Source organism: Eptatretus burgeri, chromosome 23 (genome assembly GCF_056783735.1).
Source record: "Eptatretus burgeri isolate ZD-2024b chromosome 23, Ebu_testis_v1, whole genome shotgun sequence".
NCBI lineage: Eukaryota > Metazoa > Chordata > Myxini > Myxiniformes > Myxinidae > Eptatretus > Eptatretus burgeri.
In genome coordinates, this window is record NC_140983.1 from 1,782,611 (window position 1) to 1,799,992 (window position 17,382).

Here is a 17,382-nt window from a genome sequence, read left to right on the forward strand (position 1 = left end):
TCTCTTTTGTACATTTATTGATAAAACTGAAAACGACAAAAAATATATATAAATGCAACTACTGCATAATACAAAAAACAAACAAAACCGCTAAGAACAGTCAGAAACAAGGCTGAGGACTACAACTGGAGGTTGTGGTGGAAGGGAATGCAAAGGGGAGGGAATGACCAGCAAGTTGACAAAATTCACCCTTTTCTCACTCCCCACTCAATATTACTTCTTGACACTTCCTGCAGGTCTTCCTCCCAAACATGGTTATCTAAACAGGGGGGAAACGGAAAGTCGGGGAGACAGAGGATGGAAAGCAGGGAGGGTAGAATAAACTTGATGTGTCGAGGCTATGCACAAAAACAAAAAAAAATGTGGATGGGAAAGCAGGAAGAGAACAAAAAGTGCAATAAAGAAGGGAAGGGAAGTGAGGCATGGCAAGAGAGGAGGACTTTGCCGTGTTATCAAGTTCTCCGCACCCTTTAACCTTTACCTTTAACCTGTAGAGAGAACTCAGAAATTATCATTACCATTAGCAGTTACACCACAAAAAAAAAAAAAAAAGGAACAAAAAACTGTTAACAAGCCTCGAGTTAAGGTCGTTAACCTGTTCACTCTCTGGCAAATGACGATGTTATCCACTGCACCTGCAGATGAGGGCCTGGGTGTCTCAATTTCGGAGCATGAGGCCTGAGGACGTGGGAACCAGACAACCAACTCGTCTTCTGTTGCAATGCATTGTGTTGTGACAATGCATCGTGTGGGGAAGCCAGGCAAGGCGCACCGAGTGTAAACGAGTCAGGATATTTGTTGGAAGGGATGGGGTGAGGTTGGGGATGTGCCCTTTTACCACTGAGTTGATGACTCAAACTCAAATTTGATGAGAAAACCCACCCTTTTAGATGAAGTCAATCTTTACATGAATAATCTCAATATGAATGACTTAATTATTAGCATTGAGCAAGGGGAGAAGGTTAAGGGGTAAGGATGTGGTCGTCAAACTCATGCGCCGCTGCGCACTCTGACCCATGCTCGATTGGCAGCCGCTACCTAGGCCGTAACCTCGTTTTGGGTCACGACCTTTGGCTCAAGGCTGCCCTCTTGGGGAAGGGTCAAAAAGTTAGGATGGGTGAAGGAATTGAAGGACATTCATGAGGTCAGACCCCTTTAGTTATTTTTTTTGTGCTGTTTCTGCTGTTACAAATTAGCAATTTATATACGTTGCCGTACAGTCTCCATCAAGTCCACTTGTACAAACGGCAATTGCTAAAACAGCAATCAGAATTTAAGTTTACATGACAAAATAATAACAACAATAATAATAATACTGCAGGAAGAAACAATCATAACTAAATCAGGGCGCTTCCATCATCAATTCCAATTTATAGATTTCATGTTGAAAACAAATGTGCCAAATACAGCATGCTATCAGCAAATGTTAAAAAATAACCCTCAACACTCCATCGCAAGATTTCAAAGTCTGTGGAATGATGCAACTACCGTCGTGATGACTGCTGCTTTTAAACGACAGACAATGTGTACAATTTTATTGCTGCCACAAGACAGTTACGATTGGTCGAGAGTGCAACGAAACCAAAATGGGTTGTAATCTGGGTTGGCCCATTTGGTGTTCCCAGCTGAACCCACACATGGTGCATGCACATGTTTTATCCAGATAGTAACTCCTTGCATTCCCATTCAAAAAAGTACAATCTTGACCGCAAATTTCTCCTGTGTGTGATTTGTGTACGATCTCCAACTTGAGCCGAATGTTGATGCACAAGAAAGTAAATCAAGTTACGATCGTTTGTCTTATACAAGATGATTGAACAGCAAGTAGCTTTGCTGTGGTTAGCAAAATATATTGATCTTGTAATTGGGGGGGGGGGGCGTTGAGGTTCGACAACAAAGACATCCATTCATCCAGGTAGTTTATCCCTCCAACAGTACACATCAATGCCTTCCTGCAAAGATTATCACAACAAAGCTTCACGCAGGCCACAGCGAGGCAGAACGTTAAGTTAAGGGTCATGGAAAAAGCAATTGCAAAAAAAAAAATTCATTCTTTTAAAATCGATTCATACAATGAATGTTTCGCACTGCAACAAACACTATGTGATGCGAGTTTGTTTTGTTTTTTTTCCCCAAAGTTTTGTACATCTCAATGCTTGCAATGCACGATGTTACCCACAAGCCGACAAGGGAATTGCCACAGAAAGGGAGGCATTAATCTGGGTAACAATGACATTTCATTACATTTCGCAATTTGAAAGCCCTGATGCGCAGTACCATAGAGAAAGTATTGTTACGAATTTCGGTTCGCCTGGCGTGCGATCGGCCACGTAACTCAAATCGCGACCGCGTCGCCCGCCGGAACGGACAATTCAGTCGTGACCCTCCTTGGAACTACCGCCAGGAGCTAGTCACGGGTGGGTCTTCCGACCACACCACAATTGTGCCAATCGGCCACCCGCGCAGGATAGGGTTGTTCGCCAAACTCGACCTACCTAAGTACCTACGCGAGTAGTTAACCGGGTGATCGTACCTCGCCACTGGCCGGCCGAGGACACGAACCGCTTAAGCGGTCCGTTCCGTGCTTCAGTGATAACCGAGCGGTGTTATCGCCGGCCCCGACGGACGTGATTATTTCATGGGTGCTTACACCCTTCTACCAATTCCTTCTGTGATGCAAGATGGAACTTTCAAACAAGGGAAAGGACTCAACGAAACGGGGAACAGTTCAACAAGCACATTTATTGCACACTCAGACAAGGCACGTATTTTCCAGCCATACAGAAAATCATGCACGTATAAGAACAGTCAAGCAAGCAAATGAAGAATTACAACCGAATAAAGTGTCTTTATTCCACATGCACACTTAGACAATTCTACTTATAAGACAGTGCCACCACATGCATTTACACAAAAGCAAAGGAAAAAGCCACCCTCAAAGGCAAGGGTGGCAGACAGGTCCGTGAACCAAATGTGCGTGGAACCTGGATGAGCGGCCAGGTCCACTAGACCGAAGGGTCTTACCCGCGCCCTCGTTGCGCGATGGCGGGCAAGCCGCAATGTCAGCGTAGCTGTGCCTGGCTTCGTGCCCCTGGTGTGGCCGGTGAGCTCTCTCCGGCGTTCTCCGCGCAGGCACGTGTTTTACCGTCAGCACCACGGTCGGGGAGGGAACGGACGGGGTTATCGGCGCTTTCTTAGCGCGGAGCTTGGTAAGGGAGAGGGGAATTGCTGACGCTCCGTCCAACGAGTTGACGCTCTGGACCGCATGGCTCCGGCGAACTCCTCTTGGCTGTGGCCTCCACTACGCCCCTTCTCCGGCGGAGGTACCCACTCAGCCCTCCGGTTCGCCTCTGAGCCCTCCTCCGTGTCCCTGCTCCACTCAGCAACTCTCCCTCCTCGCACCTCAACTTCGACCTGAGCTCCGAGCTCCTTCCTCTCCGTCGATCGGCCCCCGTCTGCCTTAAGACTTCAGCTTCGAGCTCCGTCTCCCGACTCTGCCCCACCGACACTGCCGCACCGACACTGCCGCCGTCTGCCTCTTCGAGTTCCGTCCTGTTCTCCGACCCCTCCAGACTGCCACTCTCCAGACCCGACTTGACTGTCACTCTCCAGACCCGACTTGACTACCACTCTCCAGACCCGACTTGACTGCCACTCTCCAGACCCGACTTGACTACCACTCTCCCGACTCCAGACTGCTTCGAGCTGCATTGTGCTCGCGCTTATATAGGCCGGGGGAGGAGCGTATATGCAAATTTGTGGATCACAGTGGGTTTGGAGGCGGGGCTACACCACCTGATGCTCAGCCATTGGATGGATGAAAAGTGGGAGTGAATCTTTCTTGATCCTATTTCTCCTTCGAAAGGATCCCATTCACAACCCATGGCCTGACGTTCGGTAGAAAGGCGAAGGTGGTGGGAGTTTGCTGTGCTGGTTTGGGAAGGGTGTTGGTGGTGGCGATTTGGTTGTTGGCGGGCGTCGTTTGAGAATGGCGGTGAAGCGATGTTTGCGGGGTGGTGTTGTGGAGGTAAAGAGGCGAAGGTGGTGGTGTTTGAGTTGTAGTTGTTTGGGAATGTTGGTGGTGGCGATTTGGTTGTTGGGGGATCATTTGTCCAAAATAACGACAGCAAAAGAAAAACGGCTATCTCAAAGGATCACAGCCCTGTGAACATGGAAATTCCCTCTAAACAACGGTGGGGAAATCTAACGACACATTTACTTTTCGTCATAACTGATCTCAGGTCCTTTATGGTGGTCTGCGAATTTCCACAGCCGTAACAGTATTAATGGCCTCAAACTGGAGGGAGGAAGAAAATAAATAAAATAAATAAATGTGTTGCCTTTTTTTTTCTTCTTTTGTTTTTTAATCCCATTCTGACAGAGGAGTTTAACTCTATATTAACTCCCTGATTTTACATTCAAGGCAAACAATTCGAGCGACGCCAATGGTTGCCTCGCTTTGTCATTTACATCCGGTAAGCCGCAAGCAAAGCACAGGACCGTTTTCACATCGACAGCAGAATCTACAGGTTCAGGATTCGAAGACTGCACAACTCAGACCAGCCTGCATGGGTTTACAACATAAATCAGTCAGGAGGCTTCATCAACTTTGATTGATCGATTTTATTTTTTTTCCCCCGACCCACTAACTCGTCGAGCTCAAGGTTAAAGTTGAGAACCCTCAATAACGGATGTAATACAGGCCACTCACCTCGGTCTTCAACAACGACATTGCAACGTCTTCGTGTTAAGAATACTCTTTCACCTTTGCAGGCATAAGCAAAAAGCAAGATGGAGTGCCCTTCTCAGGTTCCGAATGAACGATGACGTTTCTAAAAGTCCACTTTAGAGAACACACCTGAACACAGAAGCAGAAGGAAGGAAGCACCAACCCAGCTACATGATACGTCAAGATGGTAGCTGTGATGCGATACCACCTGGGGAGGGATTTCCATTCGTTTGAACATGCTCAGTATGCTACGGACTCAATTTCTCCCAAATCTGGGCAGCACCTTTCATTTAAATCATTATTCAAGCAATTTTAGCAACCTTGGGTGTTTTTTGCGTCAAATTCTCTTTCATAAGGTTCATCTGAAAATGGGGAGGGGGGATTAAAAATTTTAAAAAGCATTTTACCCGTAAAAACACACGAGCACCAGTCACTGTATGCATTTGCAGCAATTGTCACAAAACTAACCGAACCAAAGTGAAGAACTCTTTTAAAGATAAAAACTATCCGTTGCAAAACAAATCTTGCACAAACGCTGATATTTCCACTTTCACAGGTACTTCAACTTCACCTCGAGACGAGATAAAAGTTAGAAAAAACGACCGACGTCCGGAACAAAGTAAGCACGGGGGAGGCAGGGCGGTGAACGGCAATCGACATCAAAACGGCACACTGAGGGTCTTGTATCGGTCATACCATCGAAAATGAAGTGGAGAACCGAGGATGATTTAATAAGGTCTGTAGTTGCTCTGATGGACTGCACCACGCCGTGGGGCTTTGCCGTAAGTGCCCGGCTGTCCAACTGCGCGACAGCGATGGACATCGGTTGAGAATGAAATCTTACGCAAAATAAATAGAACCAGGAAGCTGACAGAGTGGTGGCACGGGTGCAGTGCGACCGAGTGTCAATATACTGTGGTTACTGTAACGGCATTGGCACGTTTTATGACTTTCGTCATCTCCCTTTGAGTTCGACAATGTTCAAAAAATAATGATTGAAAATAAATAAATAAATGACAACGGCTTTGTTCTGTACAGCTGTGATAAAATGTCTAACAGAGCATTACATACCACTGTAATCTCCGTAGCCTCCATATCCACCGTAGCCATAGCACGAGTAGTCATATCCACTGGGGTAGCTTCCATATCCACCATAGCTCCCGCCATAGTTGCCATAGCTACCGTACCCCTGGTTGCAATAACCAGAATTCCAACTCTGTGAGGTGGCTGTGAGGGAAATGGAGTTGTTGATCACAGAAAGACAAAGTACTCACGACAGTTTGGATGACTTGGTTATAAAATTGGTGAATCACAGCAAAACATTCATTTAGTATCGATACTTCAATTCCATCATCCATTTTTATATTGTAGTGCATGCCCGTAGGTGCGTGGCCGTACGTGCAAAAAAAAAAACACAAAAAAAATTTCAAACCGCATGCCAGAAACAACAACCACACAGGCCTTTCCTTCGCTCTCACGTGCCCGTACGTGCGTGGCCATACGTGCAAAAAAAAAAAACAAAAAAAAATTTCAAACAGCGAGCCAGAAACGACAACCGCACAGGCCGTTCCTTCGCTCTCGCGTTCTCGCGACAACCACACTTCCACACACAGAGTTAATTAAAATCCAAATTAAAATCAAGTTTACCTCCCTGTCTTTGCTTGCCATGACAGTTGCTGACATGTAACCGGCACTGCCCGTGACGTCATCGTCGGCCGGCCACGCACCGGCCTACGCAGCCACGCCGACGCAGCAACGTGTTATGTCGTTGCTTGGTAAATAAATGGCCATAACTTGGGAACCACTTGTCCGATTAATATCAAACCTTGAAAAGGCACATCCTCAGGTCCCCAGCAATATACCTGGCAAGTTTCAATTAGATCGGACGAGCGGTTGTCGAGAAACAGCGGTCACAGACAGACACACACACACACACACACACAGATTGCTGGAATTATAGATCGATAAAGGGCTCATGCTGTCTGTCTGTCTGTCCATCCCATCTCAAAACGGTCCTCAGGGAGAATAAATCCTTCCTGCAGCATGAAGGATCCACATATTTAAGTCTCATCACCTCCACAAACTATCTCCCACACCTCAGTCCTTCCAATCGCTATTGCTGAAGCCTCACCACTGCCAATATCCTCAGCAACCTCACTCTACAACCATAAACAACAACTATTAGCGACAAATTTCTCACATTCTGCTACTTGCTGCAAATCATCTATCCATTCCTTCAACCGTGTAACAACCATCTCAAAATGGGCCATTTCCTCACACTTCCGACAACAGTGAGTACCCTCTGCTTCCCCTATTCTTGATGCAGCCCACATTGAGCATCCATCACATCTTACGAACTCCTCTTCCTTTCTCCTTCGGTCCCGATAGCCTTTTTCCCCACCATATTCCCAAGACCCCAACTGACAAACACTAAACCTAACACGAGGCCTCATCCTGCTCGTTTCAATAAACGGACACAAATACCCACTCAAACTGTTAGAAACAACTACAACCTTTATATACAAAACCCACAACCCCTGATAAATCTCAATAATACACACAAAACAAACGAACAAAAAAAAAAAACGCTCATCTTGACCTGCACAGCCCCATGCAAGAACCGGAAGTGACGTCACCCCAACAAAAAACAACAACATGCAAATTAACTTTGTGAATTTGCATGCATTGAAAACGTTTATTATTGAGGAAACCTTAAAGAGCAGGTTGTGGGTCACCAAACATGTTCTGAAAATTTATCAACATGATTATATGTGCATTAAATAGTTCGATGCAAACTATTGTGGTTGCCTAACTATTGGGAAACTTGATGAAATTTAACTCCGAAGTTGTCATTTCTCGAGGCCGTTGTAAAAAACAGCCGTGTGCCCATATATGGATGGTGAAGTCACGTTCTCCAAAACAAAGAGGACGCTCACTGAAGAAGTGTCCAGTTCAGCGGATCTTTCGCTTTTTTTGAGCTTGCAACTGTCTATATTATCCTTTTTTATTTTAAATTATTGTAGAACAAAGTTATTTGGATATTTGTACATCATGCGTCGTAGGTGTGTCGTCATGTTTTGGAAAATGGCTGGAAAACGGGTAATCGCTCCCACGGATTCCCGAAGGAATCAAACATTCGCCGGCAGTGGATAAGATTTGTACAAACAAAACGGGCGAATTTCCCCCCAAAGAAAACGGGTAAAGAGGACCCTTTGGATAGACTTGTCATTTGTGGTGACCATTTCACAGCCGAGGATTACGAAGGCAACGCAATGAGTGAGCTCGGTTTCAAAACAAGCGTGACGCTGTGCCCACCATTCAGCCTTCTCCTCCTCAGCTGGCTCCTGCTTCATCTTCTCACACTGTGTCACCTCTCAAGGATTGGGGCATTGTGTTTATCTATAAATGCGCATAAGAAATCGAGAAATTATTGGAATAGAGTCAGTCATCACTATCCGGAAGTCCGTACGTTGTAACCCGTAATGGGGAACGCGGCTGAGAAACTCTTCCCCATCGGCCACGCCATCATCACTTTCGCTGGGGTCAAGCTCAGCTGTCAGAAAGACTTCAACACCAAGGGTCCATTATTGATTCATTCTATTTCTGACTCTTGAGTGACTAGAGGGTTGGTGGTGGTCGTATGGCAGCTTTGCTGCCGGGGTAGCTATCATTTCTTGAAGCGCGACTGTGTCACTGATGCAGTGCCCCTCTACCAGTCCACACACTGGAAGTGGTACTCATTTCGCTGACCTCGGAAGGATGACAAGCTGAGTCAACCCCCTGGTGTATTAATTCAGTGGCCGACGGGGCTTGAACTTAGGACCCGAGGATACCAAGCCACCGCCCTAACCACTGAGCCAACACCAGGCTACTAGAGGGTTAAAAAAAAATTATTATATCAAGTCACAGACGAATCAAACTTTACATTATTTTATACATCGAACAAGAAAATTAAAATCTACAAACCAATCTTGTCTGGTGGAGTCTGTCAGTGTGAACTGCCGGACAGTCAGTCAAAATCGGCCGTTTTCTGACACTTGCAAGTGGCTCAAATTTATATGGTTAAGGGCCAGAAACTCCACAGTATAAATTCCCATCATCCTCCGACTCGTCCTCGGCAATATCGGAATGAAAACACTCAATTTCATCGCCGCTGAAATCACTCTCTGATTCGCATCTCGCCATTGTTCACACGCTGTTTCCGAATGTTCACGAAGTTTTCGGAGAACGTGACGTCATAGCATCTTCGGTACCTTCCGGTCTGTTTTTCGATCACAGAGAAAAGTTTTGACTTAAAAGTGAATTTTAGCATATTTTGAGTTTCAAATGTAAGAAAATAAATACCCCACGTTTATTAAATGTGCTTTCAACCTTCGAATCACGCCAAGTCATCAGCGACCCAAAACCTGCTCTTTAATATATGGATACATATTTGGAATTCCAAACAAATAAAATTATAAACTCTTACCTCCATTATTCCCTCCGGGAGTTGCAACAGTGCCTCTGCCCATAATACCGCCCCTGCCCCCACGTCCCCAAGTCTGGTCCTGATAGACTTCCTTGGGCTGCGCCAGCTTTATATAACACTGTAAATGAAAAAAAAAATGAAAAAAAAAAACAGCCTTTAAAATCTAAAATAAAAACCACATAACAGCCATGGTGGTCTCCATTAAACCCCACATTGAACACCGACATAACAGCAATATTACCATCACCAAACCACACGGATCTTCACCAAAATCGAATCAATTCGTCCTGGTCACACATCCAACCTGCCCACAAAATTTCATCCGGATCGGTCCACAACTTTTTGAGATATCGTGTTATACAGGGTGGCCTGAAAGTCACTTTACCCCTTCCCAGTGAAGCATTGTTCTTGAACTCTTTTAATATACAGGTTTTATTGTACAATACTTACAATAATTAATTTGTCATTGTATCTGTATGTGCTCCATCATTCTTCTGAGTCAGTGTTTCCGCATACCATAGCGGGCGAGGGCAGAGGGGAAGGGACGGAGGGAAGTGCGAGAAATTTATCAGGGGTCGAGTAACTTTCGGGCTTCCCTGTATAATCGGTTCAGCCCGATCTCTCAATGGTGAAGAACCACTTTTTAAAAAAAAATTCTAGTCGTCGGATCCAGATTTTCACCAAAATCTCATCAGCTCGTCCTTGTGACACACTGAACCCGTCCACAACTTTGAGATATTCTGCACACAGACAGAAAGGGGTGAAAACGACCTCCTTCACCTTTGGTGGAAGAGGTAATAAATAAAATAAAAACATTTAACAGGATAAACAAAAAGCCCCCAAGGAGGTACACGTGGACCCCACATGCCTGTTGAAGGGGTATTCACCATCCATAAACAAAATATGCGGATTAAAATGAACGTCACGGCAGCGACCACCATTTCGAGCATTGATGAAATTGCCAGGTTTTTACAAATGTCACAAGGTGTGTTGTCTGTATATTTACAAAGTTAATACCAAAATCTTACGATGATGGAGTCCAGAAATACATTGATTATACCAGTATTGGATCATACCACGAATTATGAATATATCGGAACACCAAAATAATAATAATAATAGTAATAATAATAATAATAAAAAAACACCAGCAGGCATATCACCAACAAATCGAAGGAAGGTTTCCAATCCTTAAACACCGCACACGATTTTAAAAACCTCTGATGCACTCGGCTACCCCTGGAACAGTGAAACGTACGACATCAAGACGTACGAGGAAGGAAGTACAGTCGGTTTTAACTTTTAACCCTCAGCATCCGAGCTCCGTACAAGCAATCGCCAATTGGTAGTTTTATATGAAAATCTGGTGTGCTTTAGAAAGCTTGTGCAGATTACCGACACGGCGATAGTCGTACCGGTACGGTGATCCACGATCGCGATGGATTACCAAGATGCCGATGACCAAGACTGATCGAGCTTTAAAACAACAATCATTTATAATACAAGTGGTGCCAGGCACAACAAATCCCGCCCATTTAAGGCATAAAGTTATTTTGGGCATCAAACTTAAATTTGATACATTCTTAACCCCGATCTTCACAAATATATGCATTTTTCACTATAGGAATGGGTCGGATTATAAGTGACAAATAGAATAAGGCTCACTATAAGCTAAGTTTGAAGTAAATCGGATCATTTTTGATGAAGTTATGAGCGAAAAACGATTTTGATCTTTTCGTGACCTTGACCTTGACCTTTGATCCAATTGGACCCAAAAGTTAATGGGGTCGTCCAAGGTTCATTGCTCGCCTGTGGGTTAAATTTGATAGTGTTTGCTAAAGCCGTTTTGCCGTAAAGTTGCTAACAGACAGACAAACAAACCGGACGATTGCAATATCCCGGATAACAAGTTGAAAGTAAAATAACAGTTCTCATAATCAGGGAAAACAAAGAAATTTCCCCGTGTCAATGACGTGCACATCATATAGCAACACATAATTGTTATTTTTTTAATAGCAGTCAATGGATACCGAGAGCCGAAAATGGAGCAAGCATGGATGACACCGGAACACCAAAACTGACATTTAATACTTCTTGGGCCTTCAGAGATGCTCCAAACCCAGCTCTACTGCTGGTTCCAACCACAAAACTGTCCTTAAGGGGCCGCCCAAGGAAGCTGACGACCACGTACTTTAACCTTCCTCCAGCGCACGTACCCCGGCTCCGATAAAATTAAAAGGGCACTTCCGCACACACGGCGGGAATGCACGCTGCTACTTTTAAATATCTCAAAGTGGATAAAAATTAACTCTCGACATCACTTTAAAAAAATTGAAACTTTCCAAATCATCGAATCGCCATGCCGTTCCAAAAAGTAAATAAATAAAAAACAACCGAGTACGATTTCAAAAACAAACCTTACTGGCTCCAATGTCGTGAAACTTCCTCTCCATGGCCCGCCTCACCGACACCTCATCCTGAAAGACGACGAAGCAAAAGCTTCGGCGTTTGCGAGACTTGACATCCACTGGAAGTTCGATCGCTTCCACCTGCACGAAAAAGGTGCAAAAGCAAGGTGATTATAATAATAATAATAATAATAATAATAATAATAGTACAAGGAGATGCACAAGGAGAACCCAAAACCTCTCAAAAAGCAAAATAGAAAAAGAAAGCAGACAATTGACAAACGTTTCTGTAGTGGCACTCAAATGGAAATAACTAAACCACAAAGAATCCCAGCAAAACCCTTCCTTCTTCCACCAGTGACGACATTAAATCTAGGTTAATGGGATGAGAAAACAATTGTAACTGGAAGGGCACTCGGTGGAGCGCATACCCCCACCCCGTAATGCCTGATCCACGAGAACATATCTGGCCCAAGATATTTTTGAGGTATCGTGCTCTATGTCGTTTTGGAGCCCAATCTCTCAATGGTGAAGAATCGCTTTTAAAAATTCTAGTCGTCGGATCAGGATCCGGATCTTCATCAGGATCGAATCAATTTGTCCTTGTCAAACACCCAACATGTCCACCAAGTTTCATCCGAATCCACCCACAACTTTTAGAGATGATCTTCGAGTTAAAGGCCAAACAAGAGGGCTAGCTCGGGATGGTGCAGCCATTAAGTGAACCAAAGACATCACATTACATATTTGATGGAACAAGTGCGAGCATGACGGCAACGCGATGACACCAGCGAGTGACCACAAGAGCATCAGGGCCGATGGGACCAGCCAGAATTGCTCGTTATACCTTTCCAAAAGTGGAGAAATATTCCCGAATCTTGTCCTCTTCAGTGTTGGGGTTGACACCACCCACAAAGATCTTTACCGGCTCCTTCTTCACGGCCTTGGCACGCTTGGGGTCAATCACTCTGCTGTCCAGTCGGTGATCTTTAAGGGCCAGCACCTGCATCAGAAAGGACGGTTGGAAAACAACGCGCGGTAACTACCCGGCCACGAAAAACGACCACAGTTCATAATCACGTTTAACCAGAGATACCGGGACGCCCCACGATCTCTCGAGTACAAGAGCGAACCGGTTCCAGTTTTCAAATCTCTATCATCCCACCATGATGCACCTCATGAACAGAAGAGGCCGTGCGAAACAAAATAAAGCCGAATCCTCTGGAACGACCGGTGACCGGGTCCACTTTGATGGTGCAGTCCACGACCTCGCCAAACTTGGAAAAGTAGTCTCTTAGATCCTTCTTAGAAGTCTCCCAGCCGAGGCGACCAACAAACATCTTGCTGTGAAACAAGAAAAAAACAAAAAATTACAAATATCATTTTGCTTTTAAAAAATCTTGGATAGCATCATTGCCTCGAGTTCTCGATAATGTAGCGACGGCACACACATGGCAGGCCTAGTGGACTTGCATCGGCCGAATGGTCTCCTCCTGGATCACTCAATAGTTTTTCCTCGAGTCGGTGGTGTAATGGTGAGTGTGTCTGGTTCGAGTTCGAGAGATCACTAAGGTTCGAACTCTGCCAGAGACATAGCAAACACTAAAAAAAAAACGGCTCATATCGATTCCTGACTTGCCCTTCAGGATTAAAAAGGCTAAATCACGACCAAAACCACAACTCGGAAATGTTAACACAAGGTTAAATGTTAAGATAAGTGGATAAGTTTAAATTAGAATCAGTTACCTGAAAGTTTTGGAGATCGAGGGGTATGGGGATGTTCATGAGACTTTTAGGCAGTTTGAGCATTGATGGGTGATTGTGTACGGAGTGCTGTTAGAGGGGGTCTTGTCAAGAGGGGGGGGGTTGTGCGGTTGATGTGATTTTAACCAAGCCCATGCCCCCTCGTGGTAATAATATATAAAATATAAATTATTTAAGCAATAAATTATAACCCGTGGTGCTCGACCAGTCACACAACGCACGAGACAAAGTTTCGCTTGTGAACTTCGAATATTTTCTCCGTTTTTTTCTCCAAGCCCCACGATGCCGCCCAAACGCCCTGCACCTTCTTAGGCTTCTGGCAAGGAACCGAAGCGCCAGAGGAAGGTCCTGGGACGCTCCAGGAGAAGGTTAAGGTGCTCGATATATGCTTCGGGAAGGAAAAAGGTTTGCCGCCGTTGGACGAGCACTGCTCATACCCAGCACCTCAAAACCGACCAGACCAGACGAGTCGATATCCGGCACTTCAAACCCAATCACTGCCAAACCGACCAGACCAGACTAGTCGATCTCCGGCACCTCAAACCCAATCACTGCCAAACCGACCAGACCAGACTCGTCGATCTCAGGCACCTCAAACCCAAACCGACCAGACCAGACGAATCGATTTTTTGAGGAGGCGTCCATTCATCGCGGATTTTCACTTAGCGCGGGGAGGTTTGGAACGTAACCCCCGCGAGAAACGGGGGATTACTGTACATATATATATAGTGGAAAATCGATATAACGCTTGTACTGATATAACGCTCATACACCTTGGACCCCAAAAAATACCACTATTTCATGTTTAAAGGCAAAAAAGTGAGAAAATAGAGACAAAGTTAGTCCAAAATAGCGCTAAGTGGCGAAAAAAATTCAAGCTGTCATCGCCCTGTGTTGAGTTGACATGTGGTGTGAAAATACTCACGAGCTGTCATCTTCTCGCACCTTTCCCGTATAAATGGCGAAGCTGAGATGAACAAAATCAATTCAATTCAAATCATCATGGCATCCGTATCTCCTGTAACTCACGTTCATGTTCCCTTCTAACACCATACAACACAGTACACAACGTAAGTACAGTACTGTACTGTACAAGATCGACTAATGTTCGCGTGCTCTACCGCCCACATCCTTTCGGAAGAGTTGTCAACAACTTAAATCTAAGCTCCCGTTACATCTCCTGTACCAGTTCTTCGACATCTTCATCACCTACCAGCCGAGAAATCTTCAAATTTGTTAGTTTTGTTTGCTCTGTTCAGTTCAGCGCCGCCATGCCGAAGCGGAAGTGTTATTCCATAGAGGAGAAGCTACACATAATTAAACGGATACGGAATGGTGAAACTCAAGCGACAATCAGCAAGGATACAGGCATCGCCGGTTCAACTCTAAGAGGATGGTTGAAGGATGAAGATAACATCAAGAGCTTCATCGTCACTGTCAACTCCAATGAAGGGATGAAGAGGAAGAGGGTCAAGCTTGGGAGGGATCAGGAGTTGGACCAGGAACTATTCAATTGGTTCTGCAAGTCTAGAGAGCTTGACATGCCCATCTCAGGCACCATCCTCCTTCATCAGGCCAAGAAGATCAACAAGGATCTTCACAAGGAAGAGAGAGGTGAAGATGCTGACTACAGCTTAACCAGGATGTGGCTGCAACACTGGCAGTATCGACATTGGGTCCACATGAACCAACAACATGGAGAGGCCAAGTCTGCAGACCTTGAATCTGCCAAGAACTACCTCTCTGTCTTCAATGAACTAATCGAAGACAACGACTTCACAGAAGACCAGGTTTTCAATGCAGATGAAACTGGTCTGTACGACAAGACCCCTCCAGACAGAACTATGGACCTGGATGACAACCCATCAAGAAAGACTGGACACAAGAACCCAAAGGACAAAGTCAGCCTCCTTCTCTGTGCCAACAGGTCAGGGTCTCTGAAGATGACCCCGTTGGTCATAGGGAAGTCACTCAACCCCAGGTGTCTACACCATGTCAACAGATCCCTCCTTCCCTGCATTTACACCAACACCAGGAAGGCTTGGATAACAGGAGCCTATTTCAAGGACTGGTTCTTCCAGAGGTTCTGCCCTGCTGTGCGGAAGCACCTGAGAAAGCTTGGGCAAGAAGAGAAAGCTATCCTCATTGACAACGCCCCATCTCATCCATCAGGAGACATCTTAAAGTCCAAGGATGGGAAGATCTTCGCTTCCTTTATGCCCAAGAACACCACCAGCAAGATCCAGCGTTTGGACCAGTTGGTCATCAACTGTTTCAAGCTATTCTACAAAGATCAATTATGCGAAGCTATGGCCAGGGAGCAGAAAGAGATGACCGTCTTCCTCAAGGCCATGGACGTTAAGAAGACGATGGAGTTTGCAGGGCCAGCCTGGGAGAAGGTCACCAAGGACACCATCATTAACTGCTGGAGGAAAGGCCTAGGTCCTCCCAAGTCTGATAATGAAGAAGACTTCAATGGGCTCTCCAAGGAGGAGGTGGGCAGGTCTGCCATCACGGCCCTCAACCTCGCCCCTGGCACATCAGCTCTTGATGCTCTCCAGGCCTGGGTTGATCAAGAAGAAAGAGACCTGGCTGAAGAACTGCTCAGAGAAGAACAGCTGTCAACTGGAGAGGAAGAGGAAACCCGAGAGGAGTCGGAAGAAGAAGAGGCACCAGTTGAACCTCTCCTCCAGCCTCTCCACTCCAAAGCTGAACAGTCTTTCCTTTATGGTCTTCGTTGGTTGGAGTCCTTGGATGAGCAGGAATGCCCCAATCTTCGTTTGAAGATACACCAGGTTAAAATCCTTCTGGATGACACCCGAAGACTCTCAAGAGCATCCCTGAAACCAACCAAGATCACCGATTTCTTCAAGAAATAAACTCCGTATCCGTTTTGTGATTAAGGAAGCGTAAAATATTTTACCGATTTATGTGATGATGTACATTTTGTATTTTTTTTATTTTGTAAGTAATGTTCTGTTGTACATCAAAAAAAATAAAATATATTCCATCTGCATTCAATTCCTGTGTTATTTCTTGTTTAAAAAAAAGAAAAGAAAATAACTTGACCGCTTCGTCACCAACCCCAACAATCCAAGATGGCGGACGTACATGTCCACGTGTTTTGGCTCTCGTTTGTATGTAATATAAAATATTTTTCACTGCATCAGTATAACGCTGTATCATTTATAACGCCCTTGTCGCTTTGGACCCCACCGGTGAGCGTTATATCGATTTTCCACTGTATGTATGTATATTTATTTATTTATTTATTTTACGCGCATGCGCAGCAGTCGTACGTCCACGGGCGCATGCGCAGAACGGTCTACCTGGAGGTGACGTGAGAAAGAAAGTGGAGAACAAAGGCGGGAACCCAAGGCCCTGTCGTTGTGCGAGCACACAGAGAATGCTCAAACGCGAACACGACGTCAATGTGCACAATAAATGTTGAAACTCCGACCTACAGATCTCGAGCTTTGTCGACTCGTCCTCAACAAAACATTTAATCTGTTGAACAATTTTTTTTTTTAATTTAAACATTTCCAACCGAATCCGAGTTTTCACATTTCCTTCAGCAACCTCACCCATCATCATCCTGTCCCCTACTCGCGTTGATTTTCGCTCCGTCAGAGTCGTGTCCAGTTTCTCCTCGCCCACCACCGTCTCCTGCAGGCCCGACTCTGGCAACAACACCGGAGCCACCACCATCACCACCACCCATGTTTCTCTGGACGGGCACCCGACCCCCTTTGAGCCATGACACCATCAACATCCCCTTGGTCTACAAGCTGATAATAATCTTCAGTGAAATCGAGGTGAGCCGCGTACCTGGCGACGGGACCAGCAATGCCGTTCGTTCGATAAGCATAATCCGCCATCTTCCTTTCTTCTCCGTGAAGCCGCGTGCTGCGACGACTCATAACCGATCCTTTTATTTTCGCAGTAAAAGCCTATTTTTGTTTTTTTTAATCGAATGCAGTCGAACTAAAACGTAGAGTGTTAACGTCGAGTCT

At 45.3% G+C, this 17,382-nt stretch overlaps 1 protein-coding gene across 9 annotated transcripts; it reads right to left on the reverse strand.

Annotated features, from left to right (window-relative positions):
* On the reverse strand, positions 1 to 17,354 carry LOC147007964 (heterogeneous nuclear ribonucleoprotein D-like-A). 9 transcript variants are annotated; one of them, XM_085866065.1, is made up of 10 exons: positions 17,198 to 17,354; positions 16,954 to 17,049; positions 13,057 to 13,186; positions 12,781 to 12,949; positions 12,453 to 12,608; positions 11,615 to 11,746; positions 9,198 to 9,315; positions 5,801 to 5,956; positions 5,426 to 5,531; positions 1 to 259 (listed from the first exon to the last, which is right to left on the reverse strand). In XM_085866065.1, exons 4-9 carry the CDS (start codon positions 12,943 to 12,945, stop codon positions 5,458 to 5,460), a joined length of 801 nt encoding a protein of 266 aa, XP_085722191.1. In that variant the 5' UTR covers positions 12,946 to 12,949; positions 13,057 to 13,186; positions 16,954 to 17,049; positions 17,198 to 17,354; the 3' UTR covers positions 1 to 259; positions 5,426 to 5,457. The 9 variants fall into 9 exon arrangements, with proteins under 9 accessions (XP_085722191.1, XP_085722187.1, XP_085722189.1 ...); XM_085866061.1 differs by lacking the exon at positions 13,057 to 13,186; XM_085866063.1 differs by lacking the exon at positions 13,057 to 13,186 and having other exon boundaries at positions 16,954 to 17,096; positions 17,198 to 17,311.
* Between the last annotated feature and the right edge of the window lie 28 nt (positions 17,355 to 17,382).

Excerpts from the sequence above, each read along its gene's own strand:
- LOC147007964 (XM_085866062.1), bottom strand. The coding sequence starts at position 17,289 with ATGAGTCGTCGCAGCACGCGGCTTCACGGAGAAGAAAGGAAGATGGCG. Across the intron at positions 11,747-12,452 it reads ATTTCTCCACTTTTGGAAAG|GTGGAAGCGATCGAACTTCC; the intron begins GTATAACGAGCA and ends TTTTTCGTGCAG. Across the intron at positions 260-5,800 it reads AGGCTACGGAGATTACAGTG|ATAACCATGTTTGGGAGGAA; the intron begins GTATGTAATGCT and ends CCCCCTGTTTAG.